The sequence below is a fragment of the Agelaius tricolor genome, unplaced genomic scaffold (genome assembly GCF_023055355.1).
Source record: "Agelaius tricolor isolate 1412-34295 unplaced genomic scaffold, bAgeTri1.0.p SCAF_71, whole genome shotgun sequence".
NCBI classification, from domain to species: Eukaryota; Metazoa; Chordata; class Aves; order Passeriformes; family Icteridae; genus Agelaius; species Agelaius tricolor.
In genome coordinates, this window is record NW_027269331.1 from 1200348 (window position 1) to 1224311 (window position 23964).

The window sequence follows — 23964 nt, forward strand, 5'->3', positions numbered from 1 at the left end:
AGGCTTGAGCAGGTCCACACCTCTAGACAACCCTCAGAAATGAAGTGTGACACTGAGAACTTGCAGCCCCTGAGGTATTTGTTTGAAAAAATGAGTTCAGACTAAAGAAAATCCATTAGATGTAAAACCAGGAGGTTGGTTGGTCTGTGCTTGATGCTGGGTTCCTGGAGGAGTCCTGATGGAGAAAGCTGCACTTCTGCTCCGATCAATATTTCAAACCTTTTCCACTTCTCATTCAAAGATGGTTGCTCTCCTGCTAATGTGAGTGAGGAAAAGAGTCACAGCTATTCCCCTTGTCAATTAACACCTATTTTTCCAATTTGCAGTAATCAGGAGGGGGTGAGATGCTGTTTGGGAGCTCCTAAAAGTTCCGTGTGTTCTTCGCTCTTCGTTGTTTCAGTGCTTGGAGGATGATGTGGGATATTAGACTTGAAATCTTGGCCATCTCTAATTGCTGAACACTGGTGGAGTAAATAAGTTAAATGTATTTGAGTAAATAAGTTAAATAAGTGAAATATATTTGAGTGTTTTGGCTGGGCTGGGCCTTGCGTTCTCCTCTCCATCCCACGCAGTCTTCGGGGCCCATTTGCTCAGGGGATGGTTTCTCCCAGCCCTCCTGCCAGCCCTGAGCAGCCATTCCAGCCCCTAACTGGGACTCCTCTTGTGTCTGTGGCAGGGTACACTGCGGGGACTCCCTACAAGGTGCCACCAACCCAGAGTAACAACGCCCCTCCTCCCTACTCGCCGTCTCCAAACCCGTACCAGACCGCGATGTACCCCATCAGAAGTGCCTACCCACAGCAGAACCTGTACACCCAGGTAGGTGCCACCTCCTGTCCCCTCAGCCACGCCCCAACACACCTGAGTCCATTGGAGTCCAACCCACCCCTGCACACTGGCTCTTCTCCAGTCCCAATCACAGAATCTGCCATTTGTCCTGTGAACATTTGTAGCTCCTAAAAGAAAGAAGGGATGGAATAGTTGCCCTGCACCTCCTTTTCCCCTTAATCCAGACCTTCAGAGGTTCTCTAATGGGGCTTTCACTACTGCACAGTAAAATCTCCCTTTTGCTGATTCAAATCCTTGTTTTCTTTCCTCCCATGCCTGGTTTGCAGGTCCTGACAGTGTTGCTGCCTGTCCTGGGGACAGCAGTTCTCTCCCTTGTGCATCTCCTCATTTCAGGCCCTTCATTACTTAGCATGTGAAGATTTTTCTTCTTTTTCTGTTGGCTCCTTTTATTCCCATGCATGCTTCTCCCCTTGTTTCAAAACCCTGCGAACCTTGGCAGCCTGGATTTTGGAGCCCTCTGTGAAAGCCAAGAAGATGACACAGTACCTGGACTCAAGCACCTTGGGATCATCCAAGAACCATGGCTTGTCCTTTCCTTCCATCTCTTGTTCCTTTTCTACTCCAGCAGCCATTTGTGTCCAGGCTCTGTTTCATCCCATCAAGGGGAGACAGCAGGGTTTGTCCTGGATGGATTGACTCTCTGACTGGTGATTTCCTCCTCATGCATTCCCCATATCCCCAGGCTCAGGTCTCTTGGTGATGCCTTAAGTTTTAGCTTTCATATTTTTCAGAGTCTGTTTTGTGTATTCTTGGTGTGTAGCTCTGAGTTTCATGTTAAGTGTTGGTAAGCTCTCTTCACGGAATAGAGAGACAAAACAATTCCTTTTCTAGCTGGGGACCAAGGACAAATGATCCAAATTTCAGGCCCAAAAGCATAAATAACGGTGAAATGAAGAGAGAAAACAGGAAGAATGGGACTGTAATTGGGCAATTAACTCCAAGATGCAAATGGAGCAGAATTTATAAAAGTGAGAGATCCCGTGATTGGTTGTGCACTTTGTGACCATTTTGGTTCATCTTGGGTGTAGCATCTTGTGCTGCCCAAGGTGTATCCATTGAGGATATCCTTTTAATAAATCCCAACTTTATTCTTTAGCTCTGTCTAGTCTCTGTTCTAGGGCAGCCTTCTCAAGGCATCCCAGGCACAGGAGCTCATCCATGGGAGCACCACCCACCAGCCCTTGGGCAGCGCTCGAGTTACAGAACTGAGAACTCCTTAGGTTGTGAAAAAACCTGGAATAATGATGGGATTTTTTTTTTTTCTTCCCTCCCTCCCTTTCTCCACCAGGGAGCTTATTACACCCAGCCCGTGTACGCGGCCCAGCCCCACGTCATCCACCACACCACGGTGGTGCAGCCCAACAGCATCCCCTCGGCCATCTACCCCGCGCCCGTGGCCGCGCCCCGCACCAACGGCGTGGCCATGGGCATGGTGGCTGGCACCACCATGGCAATGTCAGCAGGTAAGCAAACACGGGCAGAAAAACTCCCCCCGCGTCCCAAGTGCTGCCTCGCTTCACCTGCTGGTTTTGCTTGCTGGGTACTGCTCCTGTGCCGGCAAAAAAGCAGGAATTTGCCCCAAATCCTGATCTGACTCAGCAGAGGAGACCTTTGGTTTGGCTCACTCCTGCATCCTTAGATACATTATTCTGTATCCTTAAATATATTGTCCCTTCCTCTGTCTGTTCCTTAAGTGAAGGAATAACCAAGTTGGTTCATCCTCAAGTAGTTGTACTTCCCTCAAGCTCTTTTTTTAAAGACACTTTTGGTCATGGTTTTGTTTGACAAAATGAATGTTTTTGTTTGACAAAATGAATGTTAACCTTGTTTTATCTATCCCAGTTCTCTACATTTTACATGCAGATTCTAACTGCACATTAAGTAAGATAGGTTTTTTTTTTTATTATTTTTTCCAAAGCCTGTATTTTTCTCCTTAACAATTCTTGGAATTGTATATTGAATTATGCCAAGAAATGCATCATTCATCCTTTTGCATCTGCATTAGCTGTGAAATAGGGGTCTGTAATGGGATACAATCCCTATTCCAAGCAGAGATATTGCAGCCTGGATGTGACAAGAACCACTCTGAGAGATTTACTGTTGCTTATATTAAGAAGTGGATAAATGCACTTGGGATGTGTTAGAATTTCATTAATAACATTTGTAGAGAGATACCCAGAAACTGAGAATCTGGTTTGAGCACCCAGTTGCTCCCAGAACAGAGTAGTCCAGGGCTGTGTCCTCCCTCCCCATGAAGGCACTGTGCAAATTCTGACCTAAAATCCTTCTGGTGACCGACTGCAGACTTAAAAAAAGGCTCATCTTAATTTTCCTTGGAGATCTGTTGGTTGTTTTTTTCCTCATCTCCCTTTGCATCCCTCATCCCTTCCTGGTTTGTTTCAGATCTGTGCAGTGATTTGCTGTCCCAGTGCTTTCAGCAGATAGATGTCAGCAGGTTGTGGCCAGCTTTGCTCCCTGTCTTTAGGGACAAGGAACACTGGAAAAAAACAAGGAAAAGCCTTCAGGTTAAGAGCCAGAGGTAGCATGGAAAATCTGCTGGAGCTTCAGGTGTTCTTATTCTGTTTGTGGTGCTGACTGATCCCAATCACATGGGTCCAACACCTTTGAATCAGGTCTGGCAGGCAGAAGAATTATCTGGGAAAAGGGGAAAGGGGAAAGGGAAAAGGGAAAAAGGGGGAAGGGAGAGGGGAAAAAAGGGAAAAAGGGAAAAGTAGGCAGCTGATGCTGTCCCTGCCCCACCGTAGGCACGGATGCCAGCTCCTCTGCCCCGTGCCAAGTGTTCCCCTGTCCCTGCAGGAACCTTGTTGACCACCCCCCAACACACCGCCATCGGAGCACATCCAGTGTCCGTGCCAACGTACAGGGCTCAAGGAACCCCCACCTACAGCTACGTACCTCCACACTGGTAAACCACTGGCCAATCCATGTGAGTGCTGCCTCCAAAGCCCATCCAGCCCGACCTTGCACACTTCCAGGGATGGGGCTTCCCTGGGCAGGGAGGAATTCCTTCCCCGTACCCCATCTAACCCTGCCCTGTGGCAGTTTGAAACCATCCTCACTGCATTCCCTGACAAAGAGTCCCTCCCCATCTTTGTGTCCCTGGAAAATTTCCTTTGCCCTGCTGGGAGATCAGGCTGTTCATTAGCACCGGGGTTGCATGCACTGCCTGTGTGTTCCTGTCATGCCTGGGATCCCAGAAATCCCAGCTGCTTGTTCCTGCAGTCCTTGGCCCATCATGCCCAATTACCAGCACAGGCAGCTGATGGGAACACGATGCTGCCCATGGAGATCCCATCCAGCCCTGGGGTTATCTAAAATCTCTCTGTGCCACACAAATTACACCGGGCTAATCCTGCCCCTCCCAAATTAGTGTGCAATTAGCAGGGAGCAGCTCATCTGCATATTTGTAATCCTCTGTGTTGGATACCACCGGGTAAGCTGCTGCTTTCCCAGCTCCCTCGCCTGACAAATTGCCCACAGGGATGGTTAAATTCCATATGGATCAGCTCCACGTGGTGCAGGGGTGCAGAGAAGAGGAGAACATCCTTCTAACTCCCTGTTTTTAATGTATTTGCTCTCTTCCAGATCCGGAGTCAAACATTGTATGCAACTACACAAGTCTTACATCGGTGCTGCGGCCGCTGGGCTGCAGCACCTCGTCTGTTTGCAAGAACAAAAGAAAAAAAAAGTGCAAGGGTCACTTTATGCATTCTTTAGTGGTTTTTGTAAAAGCTGCTTTTTCTAATCTTCTGCCTCTTTTTTCCCCCCTTCCTCCCCCTCCCACATGAATTGTGTAACACACATACTGACACTGAGCAATAGTCGAGTTCTCTCTTCGGTCCTATCATTTGAAAGCTCAGAATCTTCACTTTCCCAGCATTGCCCAGCTGAGTGGTGCAAAGATCCCCCCACTTCTTGTTCGTTTGGGTTCTTTCTGTTATTTTTCTGTTGTTGTTGTTGTTGACAAGAGCCTAGATTTTTTTTGGCTAGTAAGAGTGGTTGATGTTCAGGGTACTATGTGAAAAGCACAGCGCTGGTAGGCAGGCTTATTCCGATTTGGTTTGGGTATTTTTAGTTGAAGAATATAAATTATTCAATCTTTCATAACATATTACAAGAAAATTGGTGTCTTCCAGATAGCTGTCGTGATAGATTATAAATGCATTATCTGCAGTGGAATTCTGAACTCATCCCTTCTTTTTGTAGGAGTAAGAGAATATAAATATAATTAGCGACGTAACACACTTGTCTTAGGAAGCACGAGGACTGGTCACCAGCAGGTCTTTGGTCTGCTTTTTCCAACTGGGCACATGGATCATGGGTGATGGGAAGGGAGCAGCAGGTAGATGCATGCCCTGGGAGCATCTGGAACCCCTTGGGAGAACGGGATGCTCCCCCTCAGCCACATCCTGAGGCAGTGTGAGGGAGAAGGAGGCTCCTTCCTTGTGTGGCTGCTGTTTGCAGGCACAGATGTGCTGGGCAGCTGCTGAGGGAAGCAAGGAGATGTCCAAAGGTTGGGCTGGAGAGCTTCTCCAGGTCCAAGGGTTGATCTGGAGAGTTTCTCTCAGTTTAGGATTTGATCTGAAGAGCTCCTCTAGGCTTAGGGTTTGGTCTGAGGAGCTCTTCCAGGTTTAAGATTTGGTCTGAAGAGCTCTTCCAGGTTTAGGGTTTGGTCTGAAGAGTTCCTCCAGGTCCAGTTTTTGGTCTGAGGAGCTTCTCCAGAGTATGGTGGTGTGGGAAAAGAGGGCGTCTGGTTGATGGAGATGGATCTTCAAGGCAGAGTGAGGGCAGGATGGGTGGCTTCAGCTGGCAGCCATGGTGTTGGCAGGGCTGAGACCAAACTGCACTGCCTCGGTGGCAGTTGAGGTGTCCCCCTCCTGTTCTTTGGGTTACAGCTCCAGGACTTCCAGGAGAAACATTCATCCAAGCACAAATACCAGCACCACAGAGAAAGCCGGGGAGGGGGATGATGTCTGGCTGCTCTGCTTGGAGAGTGGGAGAGGAGGAAGCAATAGCAATAAACACGTCGCCTCCTTCACGGGAAGGCACCTGAGAAGAGGTGACAGCAGGGAAGGTGATCCACAGTTGGCATGGACCAGGATGGGGGGCACCAGGCACACAGAGGCTGTGGGCATCAGGGTCATTTTGGGGGGGTTTGGCTTACCTGGGGACATGGGGACAGTAAGCTGGTGACATCCCCCCTTGGGGTGTCCAAGTAGAGCAATAAGTTGTCTTGAGGGCAGCAGAGGCAGTTTGGATTTGCAGACAATGCTTGTGGCCAGTTTGTTTTTAAATCCTTGTCACTAAACCCAGCATAGAAACAAGGTTTTTGGGACTTTTTTGGGGTTTTTTTAATGACAAAAGCTTGGTTAGGTTTTGATTTTTGCCTCAAGTGTGCCAAAAGTGTTCCATGCTCTTGGTGGAGTCTCCCAGCTTGGCTTGAGCTCCTGGAGCTCTTTCCCTCCCACTGGTTGGTCCCAGGAGTTTGTCAGGTTGGGTGTTGGCATTGGCACTTCTGTTTGGGGGTCATTTGGTTGATTCTGCTGGTTTTGAAGGAAATCTAGAGCAAAGCTCTGGTTGACCTCCTCAGCCTCAAGAGGAACAAAGTGGGGGAAGATTGTGCTGTGGGGTGGGGAAGGGGCACCCTTGGGCTGCACTTTGGGGTGGTATTGAGGGAAAGGAGAAGGGAAAAAGAGCCAATCATCAGTGGGTTCCCCATTTGGCTTGGCAAAGCCAAGGATTAGTAAAGAGCAACAGGGCCTTGGGAAATAACACCCACACATCATCCTTGCAGTGTTTGTAGCACATTGCAGTTAAACCTGGGCCAAAAAATCCCCAGATCCTAAGAACTGAAGATTTCTGAGATCCCCTTTTCATGTTGACTCTGTGTTACACACCAGGAGCTGTCTGTCAGCACTGAGTCAGGTCTCCCCACGTAATGGCGCTCTGGTTTGTGGGGTCCCAGTGAGCTTTGGGATCCCAGCCTGGGCTCTGCAAATGACCTGAACCAGCAGACACCATCCCACCACTGTCCCAGACACCCTGCACCACTTCAGGAACCACTCCTAAAATTCTGGCCCATGTGTGGAAAGGAGATGTTGGGCTTTCTCCTGGAAGGAAAAGAAACATTAAAGATGGGGGAAAAAGCCCCAGGAGATGAACACGGTGGATCACCCAGTGTTCCCACTGGCACAGGGCAGTTGGGTTTTAATTCCTTTGCTTGGATCAATAGCAGATCCAGAGCTCCTCATCCCATTATTCCCAGGCAGAAATACTCATTAACCAAAGTGTGGAGAGGTGAAATATTTGCCACCTGCTGGGCCAGAGGCTTTAGTGAGGACATTTGGTAACCAGCCTTGAGCCACTGTGTGGAACCAGGGCCACCACATGGCTCTGGGGTCACCACACAGTGCCAGGCTTGGGTAGCTCCTTCCCAAGGTGGGGAGATGCTCCCTGCCCTTCCCTGGGTCCCAAGTCCATCCCTTGGTCAAGTCATGGTTCAACTGAGGGTCCTGGGAAGGTCACAATGGGGGACACTGATGGGGGCCACCAGCTTCTCAGATATTTCATTCCAGCAAAGCTTTGCTGATGTTGGTTAAGGAAAAGGGTTTTCCACAGTGGAGGATCACACTGGGCATCAGTGGGAAAGAGCAGGAGGGGTTAAACCATCCTTAGCAGCCATTGAAGTATCTGAGATTAAAATTCCAGCTAAAGAGGAAGGAAAAATAACTCTGAACCATTAACCCATCCCAGACCTTACCTTTAGTTCAGAACACAAGCTGTGATGCAAGATTTGGGGGAAAATAGGATTTTAGTGGTGGTGGTGACCCCCAAAGCCCAGGAGCCCCTTGAAGCCTGAGGCCATCATGCCTCCAAGTGGCTGAACCCTCCAGGCAAGCATTTGCTACTGCAAGTTATGAATAATAAATCACTCAGTTCAGCATGGTTTCAGTTTTGGGATGTAATTCCCAGGAAATGTTATTTAAGGGGTTTGTTTTAATGAGGGATGTTCAGAGCATCAGGTTTTCCTCCAGCCACCAGCATCCCACTGAATCTGGTCCTTCCCAGAGAGACCCCCTGACTCTTTGCCATCCCCTCTGGGAATGTGGTTCCCAGCTGGAGGGCATGAAATGGGATCCTGGCTTTTCAGCAGGGTGGAAAACAACATTTGAGGCTTTATTTTTGGTAAAATCCAACAAGCCAACAATAGCAATAAGAGCTGCTGGATACCCATAAATCCAGGAATTTTTGTTTTGTTTTGTTTTTTTTTTTTAATTGCCAATATTTTCAGGCCCTCCAACTGTGGTGACCCTCTGCCCATCTTCCTTTCACTTTGCTCCCAAGCCAGGATCAGCCTCCAGGTATTTTCTCTGCTGTGTGTTAGCATTCCCTTAGGGAAAAAAAAAAAAGGAAAATAAAGCCTGTGACGGAGCTTGGGAGGGAGGAAATCCTTGGAAAAGGCATTTCTGTGGCATGTTGCACCATGGCACTTGGAGATTCTCTGGCAATCAGGTAAAAGAACTTGTGGGAATGTTTGCAGGGCAGGAATAGCAAAATTTGTGGTTTGACAGGAGCGATTCCCATTTGGAAGCGCTCGATTGTGCTGCTTGTAGGGAATAATCTTGATGCAACATGGCCACCTGCAGCCTCCCCGCATCCTCCTGCAAGAGATGGAGCTGGGAGCTGGAATTTTCCAGGGGGAAGAGGGGTTCAGGATCTGGGGAGGGATTTGTAGGGAAGCATGGCAAGATGCAGGGTCACACCCAAACCCTCCCATTCCCACAACACGGCCTCAACCCACACCAGGCTCCCACCCCTCTTTCTATGTAATTAATTTTAAATTGATTTCAACCACCAGACCAGCTCATTTTTAAGTATTATTGGACCTCTTAAATAAGAATAAATACCAAAAAAAAAATTTCCCTGAAAGAACAGTAACAAAAAAAAATAAAATTTAAACCCAAGAGTAACCACGTCTTCCAAGTCTACATCTCACAGGTGTGTAGGGAACATGGCCTTGGACTGATGCCCTGGAGAGCCCCACAGCCTCAGTTTGTCCATCTGAAGTGTAAATTTGGGGTTGTTTTCCCGTTTGTTTTCTGTTCTGGTTTTGGTTCTGAAGATCAGGTCGTGATCTCCCTGACAGATTTCAGCCAAGAGTTTGTAACTGTACGATATTTACTGTAAGATGTAGAACATTCGATAACTATTAAAATGTTTCCCAAAAAAATTAAATAAATAAATAAAAGAGCCCGAGAGGGTTTGGTGGTTGTTTTTTTGGCACGGTGATGTTGTGGGGAGGTGAATGGGACCAGCCATAAACCCTTTTTTTGGGTTGGTGGTTGAGGCTGATGGTCTCCAACCCAACCTTGGATGGGTTATCCCAGTGATCCCAACAGGGCCAAGCCAGCGTGATCCCATAGAAGCAATTCCTATGGAAAGTGAAATGTGTCATCTGCATGGCGAGCATCACCACCGTGTGCTCCTGAACTGGGACTTTGGAGAGAGGATGGATGGAGGGATGGATGGATGCAGGAGACCAGCTTTGCCCAGAGCAATCCATGCCCCAGCTGGGCTGTTGGGAAGGGAGGAATAATTCTGTGATCCAGTGATTCATTATCCTGCGATGCTGAGCGCTGGCACCAGGTGATGGAGGGAAATCAGGAGTTCATGATGGTCCTGAAGAGCTCAACAGACTCAGAAGGTGACCACGAAATGGCATCCAGTGTCCTCTGTGCTTCCAGTGGAGCTGTGTGGTGGCATCATTGCTCCCAGAGATGATGATTCCTGTGGCCACCACCCCCGGCATCGCAGCTCCTGGAGTCACCTTCTGTGAGGCCACCATGCTGTGGCCACCATCAGGCCTCAGGGACAGAGAATCCTTCTCACCAGCCAAGTGAGATGCTGGATTTGCCGTGCTGCTCTTGGACACCTTGGTGGCAGGAGCAGAAGCTGAGCTGCCACCTCCAGCACTTCACAGCTCTGAGCAGGACTGGCTTTCACACAATGCCCAGTGTCCTCCACCCCTGCACGGGGTCTTTGTGGGTGTCACCGACCCAAGGCAGCCCCCAGGCCAGGTGCCTGCTGTGGAGGACAAGGGATGGACCACAGGTGAGCCTGGACTGGCCCCTTTGCACCACCCAAGGTGGCAGGAGCCACTTGGTGTCACTCATTCATGGCTGTCACTCCCCAACCTGAACCTCCCCTGGCACCGTTTGATGAGGCTGTTTCCCCTTGTCCTGTTCCCTGGGAGCAGAGCCTGACCCTCCTGGCAGGAGCTATGCAGAGCCACAAGGTCTCCCCTGAGCCTCCTCTTCTCCAGGCTGAGCCCCTTCCCAGCTCCCTCAGCCCCTCCTGGTGCTCCATTCCCTTCCCAGCTCCGTTCCCTGCCCTGGCCTTGCTCCAGCCCCTCCATGTCCATGTCGGGAGGGGCCCAGGGCTGGATGGTCACAGCAGCAGCAGTGCTGCTGGAGGAGGGGACACGGGGACGTGAGCGAGGGCACGTGAGCCCCTGCAGCTGCCCATGAGTCACAGAGCAGCCCCCGGCCGTGCCAGCCCGTGCCAGGCCCTGCAGCGAGGGTGTCCCTCCCTCCTGCCTCACTGTCCCCACAGTGTCCCCACGCTGTTAATGCTCCATTTCCCAGCCTTCAGAACCCCTTTGTCCAGGAAGGACCCCAGGGCTCCCCTCACCTGGTGGGGCCCTTGGTGCTGTTCCATCTGGGGTCACATCCCGCTGCCGGCGGGGAGGGGACCACGGAGGGGCTCCCCCCCGGCCTCGCTCCTCAGCTCCGGGATCCGGGACACCCGGAACCTGTTGGGGAGCACCACATCAGCCTGTCCCCCCTGCAGAGGGGGCACACCAGGGGCTGTCCCTGCTTACCTGCCGATGGAGAGGATGGTCACCTCGCTGGGATGAGCGCCGGGTTTGGGGGCTTTGGTGGCACCGAGCGGTGGCAGCACCTCGGGCCATTTCTGGTCACAGCGGGCACACGGGGCCGGGCCCTGCACCGTGTGCAGGTGCTGCTGGTGGTGGCAGGCAGGGGGAAACTGAGGCAGGAGGTGCAGCCTGGGGAGGGGGAAATGCCATCAGCATGGTGGGGGTGCTCCCACCCTGGGGGGTGCTCAGTGCAGCCTCTTACTTATTGAGGGGGGCACAGCTCGGTGGCATCAGCTGCTGCCTCTGGTGCTCCTTCAGCAGCTCCTCCAGCGCCGCTGCATTTTCTGTGTGTGACACCAAGGAGCTGGGGGTCACGGGGCTCTGGCCCAGGTCACCCCCTTCTCCCCTTTCCTGGGACCCCCTGACCTTTCTTCTCGGTGATCAGCCGCACCAGCACCCCGATGGTGTCCTCGTTGGCATCCTCCAGCTGGTAGATGGAGCTGGCACCTGGAAGAAGTTAGGGAAAACTCGGTGATGGGGGATGAGGCACCCCAAGGACACACAGGATGCCCTGGGACAAGGACAAGAAACCACAGGAATGGGCTGAGCAAGATGAGATGGATGTGGGATCACCAGGGCTCACCGGTGCCGCCAGGCTGGGGCTCCTTGCTGGCAGTGCAGTGATAACCCTTCTTCTTCAGCAGGTTGCACACCAGGATTCCCAACAATCCCATGGCACAGAAGACCGGGACGATGGTCAGCACGGCCGCCTGCGCTGCTGCCGCCTCCTCCTCTTCCTCACCCAGCAGGGTCACGCGTGTCCCGTTGGTGCTCGGTGCCCTGCCCGGCATTTCGGGGCTGCGGGCTCGCCGCCGGCCTGCAGGGAAACAGGGATCAGCCTCAGAGAGGGGCTTTGCTGGGATTATTGGGATTAAACCCCGTTTCCACAGGAAAGCAGAAGCCGCTTGTGTCGTGAGCGGAGGTGTCCTCAGCTGCCAGGACACCCCAAGGGGGACACACGCCCTGTGGCACCCCCGGCCCCAGCACCCACCTGGGCAGCCCGGGGTGCTGCGGGGAGCAGCGGCGCAGGGCAGGCACCGGCCCCGGGGCTCCCTCTCCCCTCCGGGGCTGTGGAACCTGCGGGGTGGGACGGGAGGGTCAGGACACGGCCCCGGAGCCCGGAGGGGCTGGAGCTGGGGCTCGGTGTCCGGGCTGGGCTCACCCCGGCAGGCAGGCTCCGCAGCGGCTGTCGCTCGCCGCCGTCCCCGCTGCCACCAGCACCCTGTTCCCGGCCCGGCACTGCGTGTGAGCGGCGCAGGACGCGGCCCCCAGCGAGAAGGTGCCGGGGGGACAAGCTCGGCACGACCCCGATGGATCCTGCGATAGGGGAGAGGGAGGGGATGAGCGATGCTCGGCTCCCGCAGCCTCAGCTGGGCTCGGCTCAGCCCGCTGGGCTCGGCTTACCCCGCTGGGCTCCTCTCCGGGCGGGCATCCCGTTGTGCCCTGCTCCGGAGCGCTGCAGCTCCCGGCGCTGGTCCAGGCAGGTCCGCTCAGCACCTGCAGGAGGATCAGAGCGCTCAGTGCCGCCCCTGCTGCGGCTCCGGTGGCAAATGCCACCCTCTGGCTTGTCCCTCAGCCAGCGGATGGCCCTCTCCAGCGGGGTGAGGGATGTGAACTCGCTGGATGCGCCAGGGCGGATGCAAACCCATCCCCGTGTCCTGTATGGTGATGGGGTGGTGGTGGAGCATCGGAGAAGCAGAGGGATGGGATGGGACAGACGAGATCATACTCACCCCCAGGACAGCGACAAGCCACCAGTGCATCCCACTCCGCTTCATCACCTGCTCCTCTTCATCACCTTGGGGAGACCTGCCCAAGGGGGAGCAACAGAGTCATCATCCACTGGAGAAGTAATTTGGGAGCCCTTTTTCTCCCCTCTGGGATGCTGCCTAAATATCCCAACAGCACCATCCCCCAGAAAGTTGTTTTAGAGATTTTATGGAATGGCCAGCATCACCCCTTCCCTCAGAGATCCCAGCTCCATCCCAAACTGGAGAGGGACCAACCTCACACCATTCATGCAAGGAGCAGATGATGCTAAACCAAGTTAAAGAAAGGGTTTTTTCCTGCTCCGGAGGAAATCCTTTTGCATCTGTCACAAGGAAATGAAGTCACTAAAAATATTTAAACATATTTAAATAAAAACACGAACAAAGCAAGAGGTGTTTCCCAGAGCCTCATCCCCCCCTCTTCAGGCTCAGCAATTGGTTGTTAAAATTAAAATCTATGCTGACAGCACAGGGGAAGGAAGGAAAAAATAAATAATAACCCGAACCCGGATCCAGCCTCCGCATGGAAATCCTGCTGCCCCCATGGAAATCCTGCTGCCTGCATGGAAATTCCCCCGGTCGTCACGGTCCTGTGAGAGCCCTGGCAGAGCCTCATTACAGCCTGGGCCTGACAAGTTTCTCCTAATTAGTGGCCAGCACCATGCCGAGATGCAGCTAACTACACATGAGGGGGGTCCTGGGGGTGAGCCAGGTGTTTATAGGATGTGGGTTGGGACACCCAAAATGAGCAGGATCCAGAATGAGCAGAGCCCAAAATGAGCATCCTCTGTACTCCAGTTTCCTCCCAGCACAGGAGCACTCTCACAGGATGCCAGCATGGAGCCAGCCCAGTTCCTGAATCCCCCTGGGATTTGGGATGTGCCCCTCGAGCACAACGGGATGGTGGTACCCTGTGCAAGCTCTCCACCCTATAATCCAATAAAACTCGAGTTTAAACCTGACATGGAGGGTTTAATTTTAATTCTCTGGGGCTGTGCAATTTAAAGTCTTTGGGGACACACTGAGATGTCTGGGGACCGTCTCTGCTGGGGAAGAAATGGCCCCAGGAGGGGACAGGAAGGTACATCCCACTGTGGCTGAGGGACCACAAGCATTCCAGATCAGGATAACTGGATCTAAACACCACCAGGAGCAGGGGTAAAGCTGAGTTGAGGCCAAGCTTAATCCAGGGATTAAGGGCATCCCTCAGATGAACAAAACACCGCCATAGGGATGCAGGAGGTACAGGGAGCAGAGGGTGCCAGCTCCTGGTTGGCACTGGAGCTTTGCCCAGGGCTCAGCACCCGCTTTTGGGGACAGCTTGGGGCCATCCTACATGGGAATGGGGTATGCAGGCACAAATCCCCAGCTGGTGATGCTGGGAAGCCCAGCTGCCCTGACACACTCCTCAAACCGACAGAATTTGCCAGAGGAAACAAAAAAAAAACCTCACCAGTGCCAGACCCGGCTGCTTTTGGGGACACTCCAAGCCCCGAACCCCACCTGACCTCTGCATTGATGCCAACACACCAGAAGAGGAGACTCGGTGTTGGAAACGTCCCCAAATCCCTCCGGATCACATGAGCCGTTTATCCCAGCTCCCCGTAATAGAATCTGTAACCCAAAACTGCCCGCCGGGATTCCAGCCAGGGCTTCCCCTCCCCGAGGGGGAGCAGGGTTTCAGCCGAGGCTCCTGCGGACAAACGGAGGGAAAAAGGAGCAACTGTTCGGAAAAACTTCGGGGAACAGCTGCGGGAGACAGCCCGGGACAAGGAGGGGATTGTCCGGCAGATGGAGCGAAACTCGGCATTATCGCGCTCCCGGGGCCCGGGGGAGCGCTGGGAACGACGGAGCAGCCACAAAATTCCAGCCTTAAAGTCAAACCATCCCCAGGGAAGCGCTGGGGCGGCGCTCAGCCCCGGCAGCGGCACGTCCCGGCCCCGCAGCATCCCGCAGCATCCCCGGCCCTTTGGCTCCGAGCCCTGGGATTTTCCAGCTCCGGCAAAAAATAAAAAAGGGGGGAAAAAAAGAAAAAAAAAGACCCGACACGGCTGCTACCTTTTTTTCCCAGGCAGTTGCTGCTGAGTATTCCTTAACCTACTTTTCCTCCCCCCCACCCCTTATTTTAACCTACTTTGGCGCTGCAGCAGCCGCAGCCTCCCGGACCCGCGGGGCGCCCCCACTCCCGGCGGGGCTCCCCCAGTGCTTTAGGGATAAAACGAGACAAAAAACACCGCGCAAAGCGGGGGTCGAGCACCCCAAAGAGCAACGGACCCCCCGTCCTGGCACATCCCAAAGGTGCGGAAACCCCAACCCCAGAGCCCCGCACGGGGGAACGGCCCTTTAACCCTTCAAAGGGGAATATCCCGAGCGCCCCCCGGGCAGAGCGGGGTCCCCATGCCGGTGTGGGGGGGTTCCCTACCTGTCCCCGCCGCGGAGCCCCCGGGCTCCCCCCGGGGCGGCCCCGTCGCTCCCGCCTCCTCCTTATGAATGAACCCGCGGGCGCGCGGCTCGCAAACACCGCCCCGTTCCGTGATGTCACGCAAATAGGCCACGCCCCCTCGTTCCCCGCGGCAGCGCCACCTCCCGGCCGCGGCGGGGACTGCGAGAACTGGGATCCCGGCCGGGGGCGGGATTTGGGATGGGCTTTGTCCCACCCGCGGGGAAAACGGGAACGACCGGAGCGGGGTGGGTGTTACCGGCCCGGCAGGAATTTAAATTAACAAGAAAAAGGGTTGGTTTTGTTTTCTTCCCCATGTGGGCTCTCATGGGGCATCCCTGAGTGCTGCGCCCCGCTTTCCTACCTGTCCTACAGCACACCTTGTCCCGTTCCCTAGGGGACACAGTGGGGACACCTGGTTTCCGTCAGGCCCCCTTCTGTTCCTCTCGGTTTTCCCCAGGACGACCTGGCGTCCCCCGGGGAGTGCCACGTCCCGATGCCCTGTGGCACAAGGGAGGGATATCCCGATATCTCCCTCAGGGCTATCCAGGACAGAATAACTGCACCCCAGTGGTGGAAACGGTTTCTTCCTCCCACCGGAGTCTTCATCACCAGTGGCACCGGTGGGTGACATTCCCGGTGACAGCAGTGGGTGGCGGGAGCCGTGCCCGTCTCCTCACCCTGTCCCTGCCACCCCATCCCGAGGTGAAGGACGAGACCACGCTGGGATCGCTCTGGCAGGGGTGACCTTTAATAACAAAGAGCCCCCAAGTGACCGATCCCCCCCCCACCCCTTTCCCAAAATATCCTCACCGTCCCAAATATAGCACACGCCCACTCACCCCGCTGACGGACAGACGGATGGCTCCATGTGGGATGGCAGCATTCCTGTCACTCACCCAGCTGTGTGGGATTGGGGACACCCTGATTCATCCCTGCCACCACGGTTGTCACGTCTCCCATGGGGACAACAGGGTGTCCCAATCTGGGAGCACTGATCTCGCCTGGATCCTGGGGTGAAAGCAGGAAAATCGGGGAGAAAAAGGGCGCATGGGGCAGGGCTGGTCCAGCACAGTCTCATTTTTAGGGTGCCCCCCATTGTAAGGGTGGGGGGACAGCCCTGGTGGCTGAAGATGATTGTTCTCATCCAGAGACGCTTCACACAGCAGCAGCGCCTTCATCCCGCTTCCCAGGCTGCAAAATCCCGCTGGGAATCACAGAGAAGGAGGGAGAGGACACCCAAATTTCCTTCCCTCCTCCCCTCCATCAGCTCCCCCTCCACCAGCGCGGTCCAGCGGGGTCGGGCTCTCCCTCGGGGCGATGCTCCGGGAAGTTTTAACCCCTCGGGGGCTGGCAGCGCGGTGAAGACGCCCCTGTCCCCTCCCGAACCCCCAAATAAATAAGGATGTTTATATATATATAATATATATATATATTTAAAACAAACGAACAAACGAACAGAGCTGTCTGGGTGCTGGCGATGGAGCGAGCGGGTTAGCGGGAGGCCCGGGCCGGGGGGGACACCGCGGGCGGATTGGGATTGGGATTGTCCCTGGGGTGGTCCCGCGGCGTGGCCGGGGGTCCCGGAGGCCGGGGGGGTGACGCCCCCCGCCCCGTGAAGCAGGCACACACAAAACCGGAGAGCAAGGCAGGATCCTGGCTGTCGGGCATCCTCCGGCCGCTCCCCAGGGATGCTCGGTACCCTCCTCCTCCTCCTCCTCCTCCGCAGCGCCTTCCCGAGCAAACCCCCGCCCCCTCCCCATCCTCTGGAGCCCCCCAAGCGCTGCGGGTCCCCCCCCGAGTCCAGGGGGGCGGCGGGGGCAGCGGGGCTCATCCCCCCAGCCCCGAGCACACAGAGAGCAGCCGGGTCGGAGATGAGAGGTGCTGGGGCGGGGGGCGCTGGGGAGGGGGCCGGGACCCCCCTCTGCACACAGGGGGGGCCGGCACCCCCCGTTCCTGGCCCGGGCAGGTCACGCTCTCCAGAGGAGCAGGTGGTTGGTGCTGTCGTCCCTGCCCACGGTCTCGCTGCTGCTGGTCAGCCGGAAATCCTCGTAGCCGTCGCCGCCGCTGATCACCAACATCTTGGGCTTGGACAGGGCCAGGGCGGGGGCGCGGGGCCGCGACGGGTCTCGTTTCTCCGCCTCGCTCGGCTTCTCGGCCCCTGCCGAGCGCAGAACGCCCCAAACGCTGTCACCTGTGTGCCCACAGCTCCCCTGGTCCCCGCCAGAACACCTCAGCATCAGCCCTCCGCCGCCTTCCCAGGCACCACATCCCGGCCCCAAAAACCTCCTCTCATCCCAACAGCCCCTCCCAGCCCAAACTGGGAAATCCCCAAATCAGCTCCTCCATCAAAACTGCCAGCTCCCATTCCATCTCCTCCTCCTCCCTATCCCAGCCCTGCCTCAGATCTGGGCCACACTGTGGGAATTTGGGTCTCCCTGGGAAATTTGGGGTTGCCCACGCTGGCAGAGGGCAGCTGAGCACCCATTTTCCCCCACCCTCCACTGCCAGTTTTTCACCCTGGATTTGAACGAGGCAGGAATGCAACGGGGACTCCGACATTTCACTCCCAGCCCCACAAACTCTGGGCACTGCTCCCGGCAGTGCCAGCACCGGGAGGTGCCAGCACCCCACGTACCCGTGTCCCTGGGCAGCGGGAAGAGCACGTCCAAGCCGTCGGGCAGCTCGATGGCCGTCAGGAAGCGCACGTGGCCCGTGTGGCCCTGGGACAGCCCCACCAGCGTGGGGGCCGCCTTGGGGGGCACGGCCAGGGTGAGCACCACGCCGGCGCTGGTCCCGATCCACAGCAGGTCCTTGCAGGCCAGCAGGGCCGTGATCCGCAGGCAGGCGGCCTTGTGCTGCCGGATGATGGCATCCGAGCCTGCCGGGCATGCCCCTGTCAGTGCCTGGTCCTGTGGGGCTGGGAACCCCCCACCCGCAGGGAGCCACTCCCAGGGGGATCTGTGCGTGGCACATGGGACGTGGGGAAGGGAGCTCACACCCCGCCCCGGATGGTGGCATCACAGTGGGTTGAGAGGACAAGGGGGAAGGGCTTCCCACTGAGAGAGGATGTTGGGAAGGAATTGCTCCCTGTGAGGGTGGTGAGCCCTGGCACAGATTCCCAGAGAAGCTATGGCTGCCCCTGGATCCCTGGATGTGTCCAAGGCCAAGATGGACATTGGGGCTTGGAGCAGCCTGGGATGGTGGAAGCTATCTCTGCCATGGCAGGGGGTTGGAATTTGATGATCTTTAAGGTCCCTTCGAGCTGAAACCATTAAGGAATTCCCCGATTCTGTGATTATGGGATTACCGCCCTGCTTCAACACGGCATTATCCATTCCCCCAGGGGCTGCCCTATTTCCACGTGGGATTACCCAGCACAAGGCCTCGTATCTCCTTCCCCAAACGCAGCATCCTCACTCTCCCAGCACTGAATCCCTCAGGGCATTTCCCAGGGGTGCTGGCACCCTCTGGAGACGCGTCCTGGGTGTCACTTACCTGCGAGCATCTTGTGCACTGGGGGGGTGATGTCTGCCTCTGCCAGCTGCTCGTAGGTGGTGGCGTGGTACAGCCTGACCTGGGCGCTGCCCTGCAGAGCCACCCACACGCCGCTGCCCGCGCTCACCATGCAGGTGACGCTGCGCCCGCCGTCCTGCCCCACCTGCAGCGTGTGCTGAGGGGACACATGCCACCCGTGATGCCACCAGTGATGCCACCAGCACCCATCACACCTCCCAGAGTGCCCTCCTGCCACCACCCCCGTACCTCCTGTGCCAGCGTGGTGGTGTTGAGGACGATGACTCGGTTTTGGCAGCCGCACCACAGCTTCCCTGCCACCGCCACCATCTTGGTGATGGGGCTCCCTGGTGAGCCCAGCGACAGGGACTTGGAGTTTTGGGGGTCCCAGAAGCGGCCTGAGAGGGTGGGGAGAGTGGGGTGGGTAAGTTAAAGTGTTCCCAAATACAAGTCCAACTCGATATGGACAATGGGGTGTGGTGGCTGAAGACAACTTTCTCTGGGTCACCCCTCAGAGGGGACATAAATTGGTACCACCATGGGGTTCCAGTGGCAGCAAGAATTCCCACCTCCACCTGCCTCTGAGTGTGGTGTCTCCAGCATCCCTCCAGGGATGCCACCCTGAGCATCCTCCCCAGGGGCTGCCCAAGCCACCCTCCAACAGCCACCACTTTGGGGCTGCATTTTTGACATCCCAAATCCAACCTCACCTGCTTCCCGCTGGTACACAACGAGCTCCCCGTTGGCCAGTGACACAAAAACCTGGTTATCCAGGTACCTGTGGGCACAAACCACCTTTGACATCCAGCTGCAGAAGCCCAAAATCCCCAGAGCTGAAAATCCCCCTTCCTTCCCCACTCACAGGATGCACATGACAGCAGCAGCGTGCTGCATCTTCATGCTGTTCTTCCTGTTCCGGATGTTGTCCGAGGACTGGTACACGTGGATGCTGCAGGAGGAGAGCCAAGCTTGAGGCTCCCCCAGGGACTGGCGTGAATTCCACGCAGGAATTCCCACCCCGGGGACCTACCAGCCATCCTCGGTGCCCAGCCACATGGAGCTCTGGTGGGCCTCGGGGTCGAGGCTGAGCAGGTCCTCGAGGCTGCCGCGGGTGAAGGAGCCGCGGCTGGAGCGGCGCAGGGCCCGCCCGTCCGTGGGGCTCTCGCCGCGCCGGCTCTGCCCGTAGGTGCCAGGGATGGGCATGAAGCCAGGCTCCTGCTCCTCCTCCGAGCTCGTCGTCTCCACTGCTGCCTCCTTGCAGCTGGGAATCTCCTCATCTGCAGGGGAGGAAGGAATGGGTCACACCACGACCATCCAACACCCTCCAAAGGCACAGAAAAGAGACCATCATGGGTGATGTCAAGCCTGGGGATGGCACAGGGATGCCGAGCCCCAAAACCCACGAGGCTCCACCCAAAGTCCCCCCATCCCAGTACCACACTGCTGGGTTGATGCCTCTCAACATCTCTTTTCCCAGGCTCAAAAGCCTCCACCTGCAGATTCCCCCGAGGAATACAAGGCAGGGAGGCCAAAACAGTGCAGCTAGCCATAATTTTGGGGCTAAAAAGTGCATTTCTCCCTAAGCAGGAGCTGGGGAGGACTCACTGCCGAAGCTGGAGGAGATGGTGGAGTGGCTGGCTTGGCTCTGCAGCGTCCCAGAGGGGCTGGGCGAGGACTCATCATCGGTGTCATCGCTGTCAAAGGGCACCAGCTCCCTGTTGCCACCGTCCACGGGCTCCGAGAGCTCCAGCGACGAGCCCGAGATGGAGATGTGCAGGCACGGCTGCGGCCCCGCGTCCTCCGGCGGCGGCGCCGGGCCCAGCTCCGCCGAGGGGCTGCCCAGCGGCTCCACACGCTCCCTGCTGCCACCGGGGAGGGAAGGAGCGAGGGAGAAAAGGGGGAGAAACAGCTCCAGCATCGCCCTGACATTGCCCTGAGCCCCCAGCACCGCGGGGCCGGGCACGTCCTACCTGTAGGCGCGCTTGAGGCCGGGCACGGAGGCGATGCAGAGGATCCTGGCGGAGCAGACGGCGATGCAGGCCTCCACCGTGGGCTCCTTGCGGATGCTCAGCAGGCAAACCTGCCCCACGTAGCCGTCGCTGTTGCAAACCCAAACCTCGTGCGAGCTCTCGGGGCTGCCGTGGCTGGGAGAGGCGCAGGAGAACTGCGAGGGAGCAGAAGGTTGGGTTATTCAGGAGGGATGCAGGAGATGTCTGGCAGCAAGACCACTGGGATGGGGAGGATCTGTGGGGTGCCTGAGCCCAGACTTTGAGTACCTGCATCCCACTCCGCGTCTTCATGATGGGGATGGCTTTGAGGAACTCCGGGTCCAGGCAGTTTTTGCTGGAAGCTGGGAAAATCACATTGGGGAATCAAGAAGTGATGGAGGAAAGGGGTCTGCCAAAGCGGGGTGGGGGGGATACCAAGCCCACCACCACGTCCAGCTCCCCCCTCCCTGGTGTTACCCAGCTTTTTCTTGGCATCCTCGAAGGCTTGCTCGAAGCCGAGCCGGGCGTCGGGGTTGGGGAACTCGAAGATGAAGGACTCGGTGCCGTCAGCCTTGGTGGTGCTGAGCTCCACCTTGTTGGGGGGGAAGGCCATGCTGAAGGACAGGGATTGCTTCTCCGACAGCTCCCGGTGGATGGCGGCCATCAGGTCCTTGATCACGTCATCCAGGCCCTTGGGACGGGGACACCACTTCAGCTCTCAGGGACGGGCCACCACAAGCCACGTGCTTGATAACCCCCTGTCCATCCCCTGGCGTCCTCCAAAAGAGGCTGCCCCAACCTCTTTTGTGGCTTTAGGATGCTTATGGCCACCAGCCCTGCCACAGGCTGTCCCCTCCGGCTGAGGACATCCTATGTGTTCCCACTGGGAACATATCCAACCAGGGGACAGCCATCCCCATACCTGGTGGGGAAAGCTCAGGGTCTCTGACAGCTTGCTGACTTGCCCCAGCGTGTTGAGGTCTTCATCCAGGCGGCTGATGCTTTTCTGGATGCTCTCCCTGTTGGTGGCCTGCGAGGCACCTGTGTGGGGACACACGCACGGTGCTAACCCCTCCCTCCCTGGCACTACCAGCCAGGGGCAGCCATGGGTTTTGGGGTGAGATGGGACACCCCAGCAGGCAGTGACAGACCTTTGACAATGTCCACATCCTCCAGGGGCAGCTTCCAGAGCAGTTTGTACTTGCTGGCGGTGTCGATCACGCTGGCTGCTGTGTACCTGGGAGGTTGGGGGGGATGGCTGAGCTGCACCCACAGCCACATCCCCCTAAAGGCAGGCCAGCTGGCAGGGGCACCCAGGGGGTGTTCCCAAGCCTGGGGGTACTCACAGGCTCATGGAGCTGCGGCGGAGCGAGCCTGACTTGCGCTTCAGCGTGGTGCACACCAGCAGGTCCGAGAAGAGGAAGAAGGAGCGGTCCTTCTTCCCACCCACTGCCTTCTGTGGAGCAGTGGGAGACACCAGGGGGTTAGTGACCATCTGTGCCAGTGCTGGGAGAGGGCCCTGCCTCAGTTTCCCCATGTGCTGCCTTGCCCTTCCATCTGTCCGTGCCATCCACCCATCCATCCATCCATCCATCCATCCACTCATTCATCCATCCATCCATCCATTCACAGCCTCCCATGGGCACACAGGCACCCCATCACCTGCACTCACAGCCTCTCACTGCCCACCCAGGGTGTGGTCCCATTTCCCCTCAGATCCCACTCTTACCACTTCCACCACCATCTCCTGGCGCAGGAACCTGCGGAGCGGAGCCTGGAGCTGTGGGGACAAGGAGACCCATGGTTGGGAAACCTCTGCAAGGAGCTTTGTGGTCTTCATCCCTGCCCCTGCATCCCCCAGCTCAGAAATGGGACCCCAGTCCCTTCCCAAACCCCCAGGGGCCCATAAAAACCAAATGACAATGGGGAAAGCTGCACCTGGAGAAGCAAACAAGTGACCCAAGTGGCCTGGGGTGACCCAAAAGAGCAGAAATGAGGACATTTTTGTGGAGAAGGAAAGCCCATGCAAGGCCCCCCCTACGTACATCCTCCATCCCTTCGATGTGGGACTCGATCTCCTGCACGATGCGGGCGTTCCTCTCCACCTCCTCGGCGCTCTTCATGCCCTTGTTGATCCTCTCGGCCACCTGCTTGATGTTGCGCTGGGCGTCGATGAGGAAAGGGTGGTCGGGGTGGTCCTCGGGCGTGTGCTTCAGCAGGTCCTGCCAGGGGGGGACACGGCCAGGCTGTCACCTCTGGCAGCACCAGGGTCACTGCCCGAGCCCCTCCCGCGCTGCTCTGGGTGCTGGGGATGGGAACCAGCCCCAGGGAGGGAGGGAGGGAGGGGTGGACATGTCCAGCAGAAAGGCTGAGGGTGAGGGGACAGCAGGGGGAGTGTCCTCAGAGTGACCATCTCCAGGAGGGCAGAGCCATATGCACACCTGGGGACACCAACTTTGTGACAGGGGGTGGGAAAAGGGGTCAGGAGAGATCTGCGAGCCCTGAAAGCTGCATGGAGGTGAGGAGGAGCCGTGGCCTCCCTCCCTGCTGGTGTGACACTGCCACCCCGGTGTCACCCACCTTCACCAGCAGCTCGTATCGCGGGATCCTCTGCACAGGCTTGATCATCAGGTCTGACAGGGCCTGCTTCTCCTTGTTCTCCCGCATGCTTTGCTGCAAAACACCCATGAGGGACAGGGATGGGCCCCTTGGTGGGACACAGCGGGGACACAGCCTCCCACTAAGCCAGGATCACCCATTTTGGTTGGGGGTCCAAACTTCCACACCACCCGCACTGATTCTGGCTCATCCCAAGTGACCCTCTGCAACAAAACCAAGAAGGTGGGGGGGGAATTCCCAGTCTGGCAATAAATTTGCTCCCATTAACTCCCATCCTGCCTGGCTCTAGATGGTGGCCAGGACCTATGGAGGCAGGAACCAGGACCCACCTCCAGGAACTTCATGAAAGCCGGCCGGGCTTCCTTGGCGATCCTGACGGCATCCTTGGCGTTGAGGAAGTTATCAATGTAGGCAGAGTAGATGTTCACCAGCACATCCTTGGAGAACTGGGTGGGGGGAAAACAGGGCTAGATCCACCATCATGGATCACGGGCACGCTGGGAAAGCCTGGAAGAGGCTGCCCCAAGGGTTAACTCTGGCTCTGGGCTGGCGCAGGGAGGGCTCACCCGCCGTCCGCCCACCTCGATTTTTCAGCCCTGACGTTTGTGCTCCCGAGGCAGAAACGCGGAGCTGCAGAGCCAGCCGGGAGCAGCAGCTCCCACCCTTATGCTAAGCAGACAGCAGGCCTGGAGATCGTCTCCTGCTCTCCATCCCAGGCCTGCTTGGCCCATCCTTTCATCACTCCCCTGCCTCCTGCTCCCAAACCTCTGCTCTGGGGCCGTGCCCAGGAGCGGGCACGCCCGCATTCCCGGGGGGAATCGCCCC

General features: G+C 56.6%; 3 protein-coding genes across 10 annotated transcripts in view; 1 reads left to right on the forward strand and 2 right to left on the reverse strand.

The window, feature by feature from the left end:
* Positions 1-9126, forward strand: part of FAM168A (family with sequence similarity 168 member A) — a 128860-nt gene extending 119734 nt beyond the window's left edge. For 3 of the 4 annotated variants that reach the window (XM_071417941.1, XM_071417939.1, XM_071417940.1), the window contains 4 exons: positions 677-819; positions 2138-2312; positions 3667-3796; positions 4456-9126. In XM_071417941.1, coding sequence (XP_071274042.1) covers positions 677-819; positions 2138-2312; positions 3667-3779 — 431 coding nt within the window. In that variant the 3' untranslated portion in view covers positions 3780-3796; positions 4456-9126. The remainder of the gene's footprint in view (positions 1-676; positions 820-2137; positions 2313-3666; positions 3797-4455) is intronic. The other variant, XR_011677018.1, reaches the window with a different exon arrangement.
* On the reverse strand, positions 8735-15120 carry RELT (RELT TNF receptor). 4 transcript variants are annotated; one of them, XM_071417935.1, is made up of 12 exons: positions 14999-15099; positions 14085-14269; positions 12541-12616; positions 12212-12304; positions 11970-12124; positions 11799-11884; positions 11391-11624; positions 11174-11254; positions 11010-11091; positions 10751-10936; positions 10561-10681; positions 8735-9954 (listed from the first exon to the last, which is right to left on the reverse strand). In XM_071417935.1, the coding sequence occupies exons 2-11, from the start codon at positions 14090-14092 to the stop codon at positions 10594-10596; spliced, it is 1089 nt and encodes a 362-aa protein (XP_071274036.1). In that variant the 5' UTR covers positions 14093-14269; positions 14999-15099; the 3' UTR covers positions 8735-9954; positions 10561-10593. The 4 variants fall into 4 exon arrangements, with proteins under 4 accessions (XP_071274036.1, XP_071274039.1, XP_071274038.1 ...); XM_071417938.1 differs by having other exon boundaries at positions 14030-14269; XM_071417937.1 differs by lacking the exon at positions 14085-14269 and having other exon boundaries at positions 14999-15120.
* Positions 15121-16434: 1314 nt separating this feature from the next.
* Positions 16435-23964, reverse strand: part of ARHGEF17 (Rho guanine nucleotide exchange factor 17) — a 29198-nt gene continuing 21668 nt past the window's right edge. Inside the window, exons 4-21 of one of the 2 annotated variants that reach the window (XM_071417931.1) lie at positions 23469-23585; positions 23101-23193; positions 22566-22742; positions 22250-22300; positions 21867-21976; positions 21672-21757; positions 21443-21561; positions 20998-21211; positions 20809-20882; positions 20503-20696; positions 20138-20391; positions 19563-19809; positions 19395-19481; positions 19243-19310; positions 18782-18930; positions 18515-18689; positions 17655-17897; positions 16435-17177 (exon numbers count right to left, since the gene is read on the reverse strand). In XM_071417931.1, coding sequence (XP_071274032.1) covers positions 16987-17177; positions 17655-17897; positions 18515-18689; positions 18782-18930; positions 19243-19310; positions 19395-19481; positions 19563-19809; positions 20138-20391; positions 20503-20696; positions 20809-20882; positions 20998-21211; positions 21443-21561; positions 21672-21757; positions 21867-21976; positions 22250-22300; positions 22566-22742; positions 23101-23193; positions 23469-23585 — 2649 coding nt within the window. In that variant the 3' untranslated portion in view covers positions 16435-16986. Of the gene's footprint in view, positions 17178-17654; positions 17898-18514; positions 18690-18781; positions 18931-19242; positions 19311-19394; positions 19482-19562; positions 19810-20137; positions 20395-20502; positions 20697-20808; positions 20883-20997; positions 21212-21442; positions 21562-21671; positions 21758-21866; positions 21977-22249; positions 22301-22565; positions 22743-23100; positions 23194-23468; positions 23586-23964 lie in introns of both variants that reach the window. The other variant, XM_071417930.1, reaches the window with a different exon arrangement.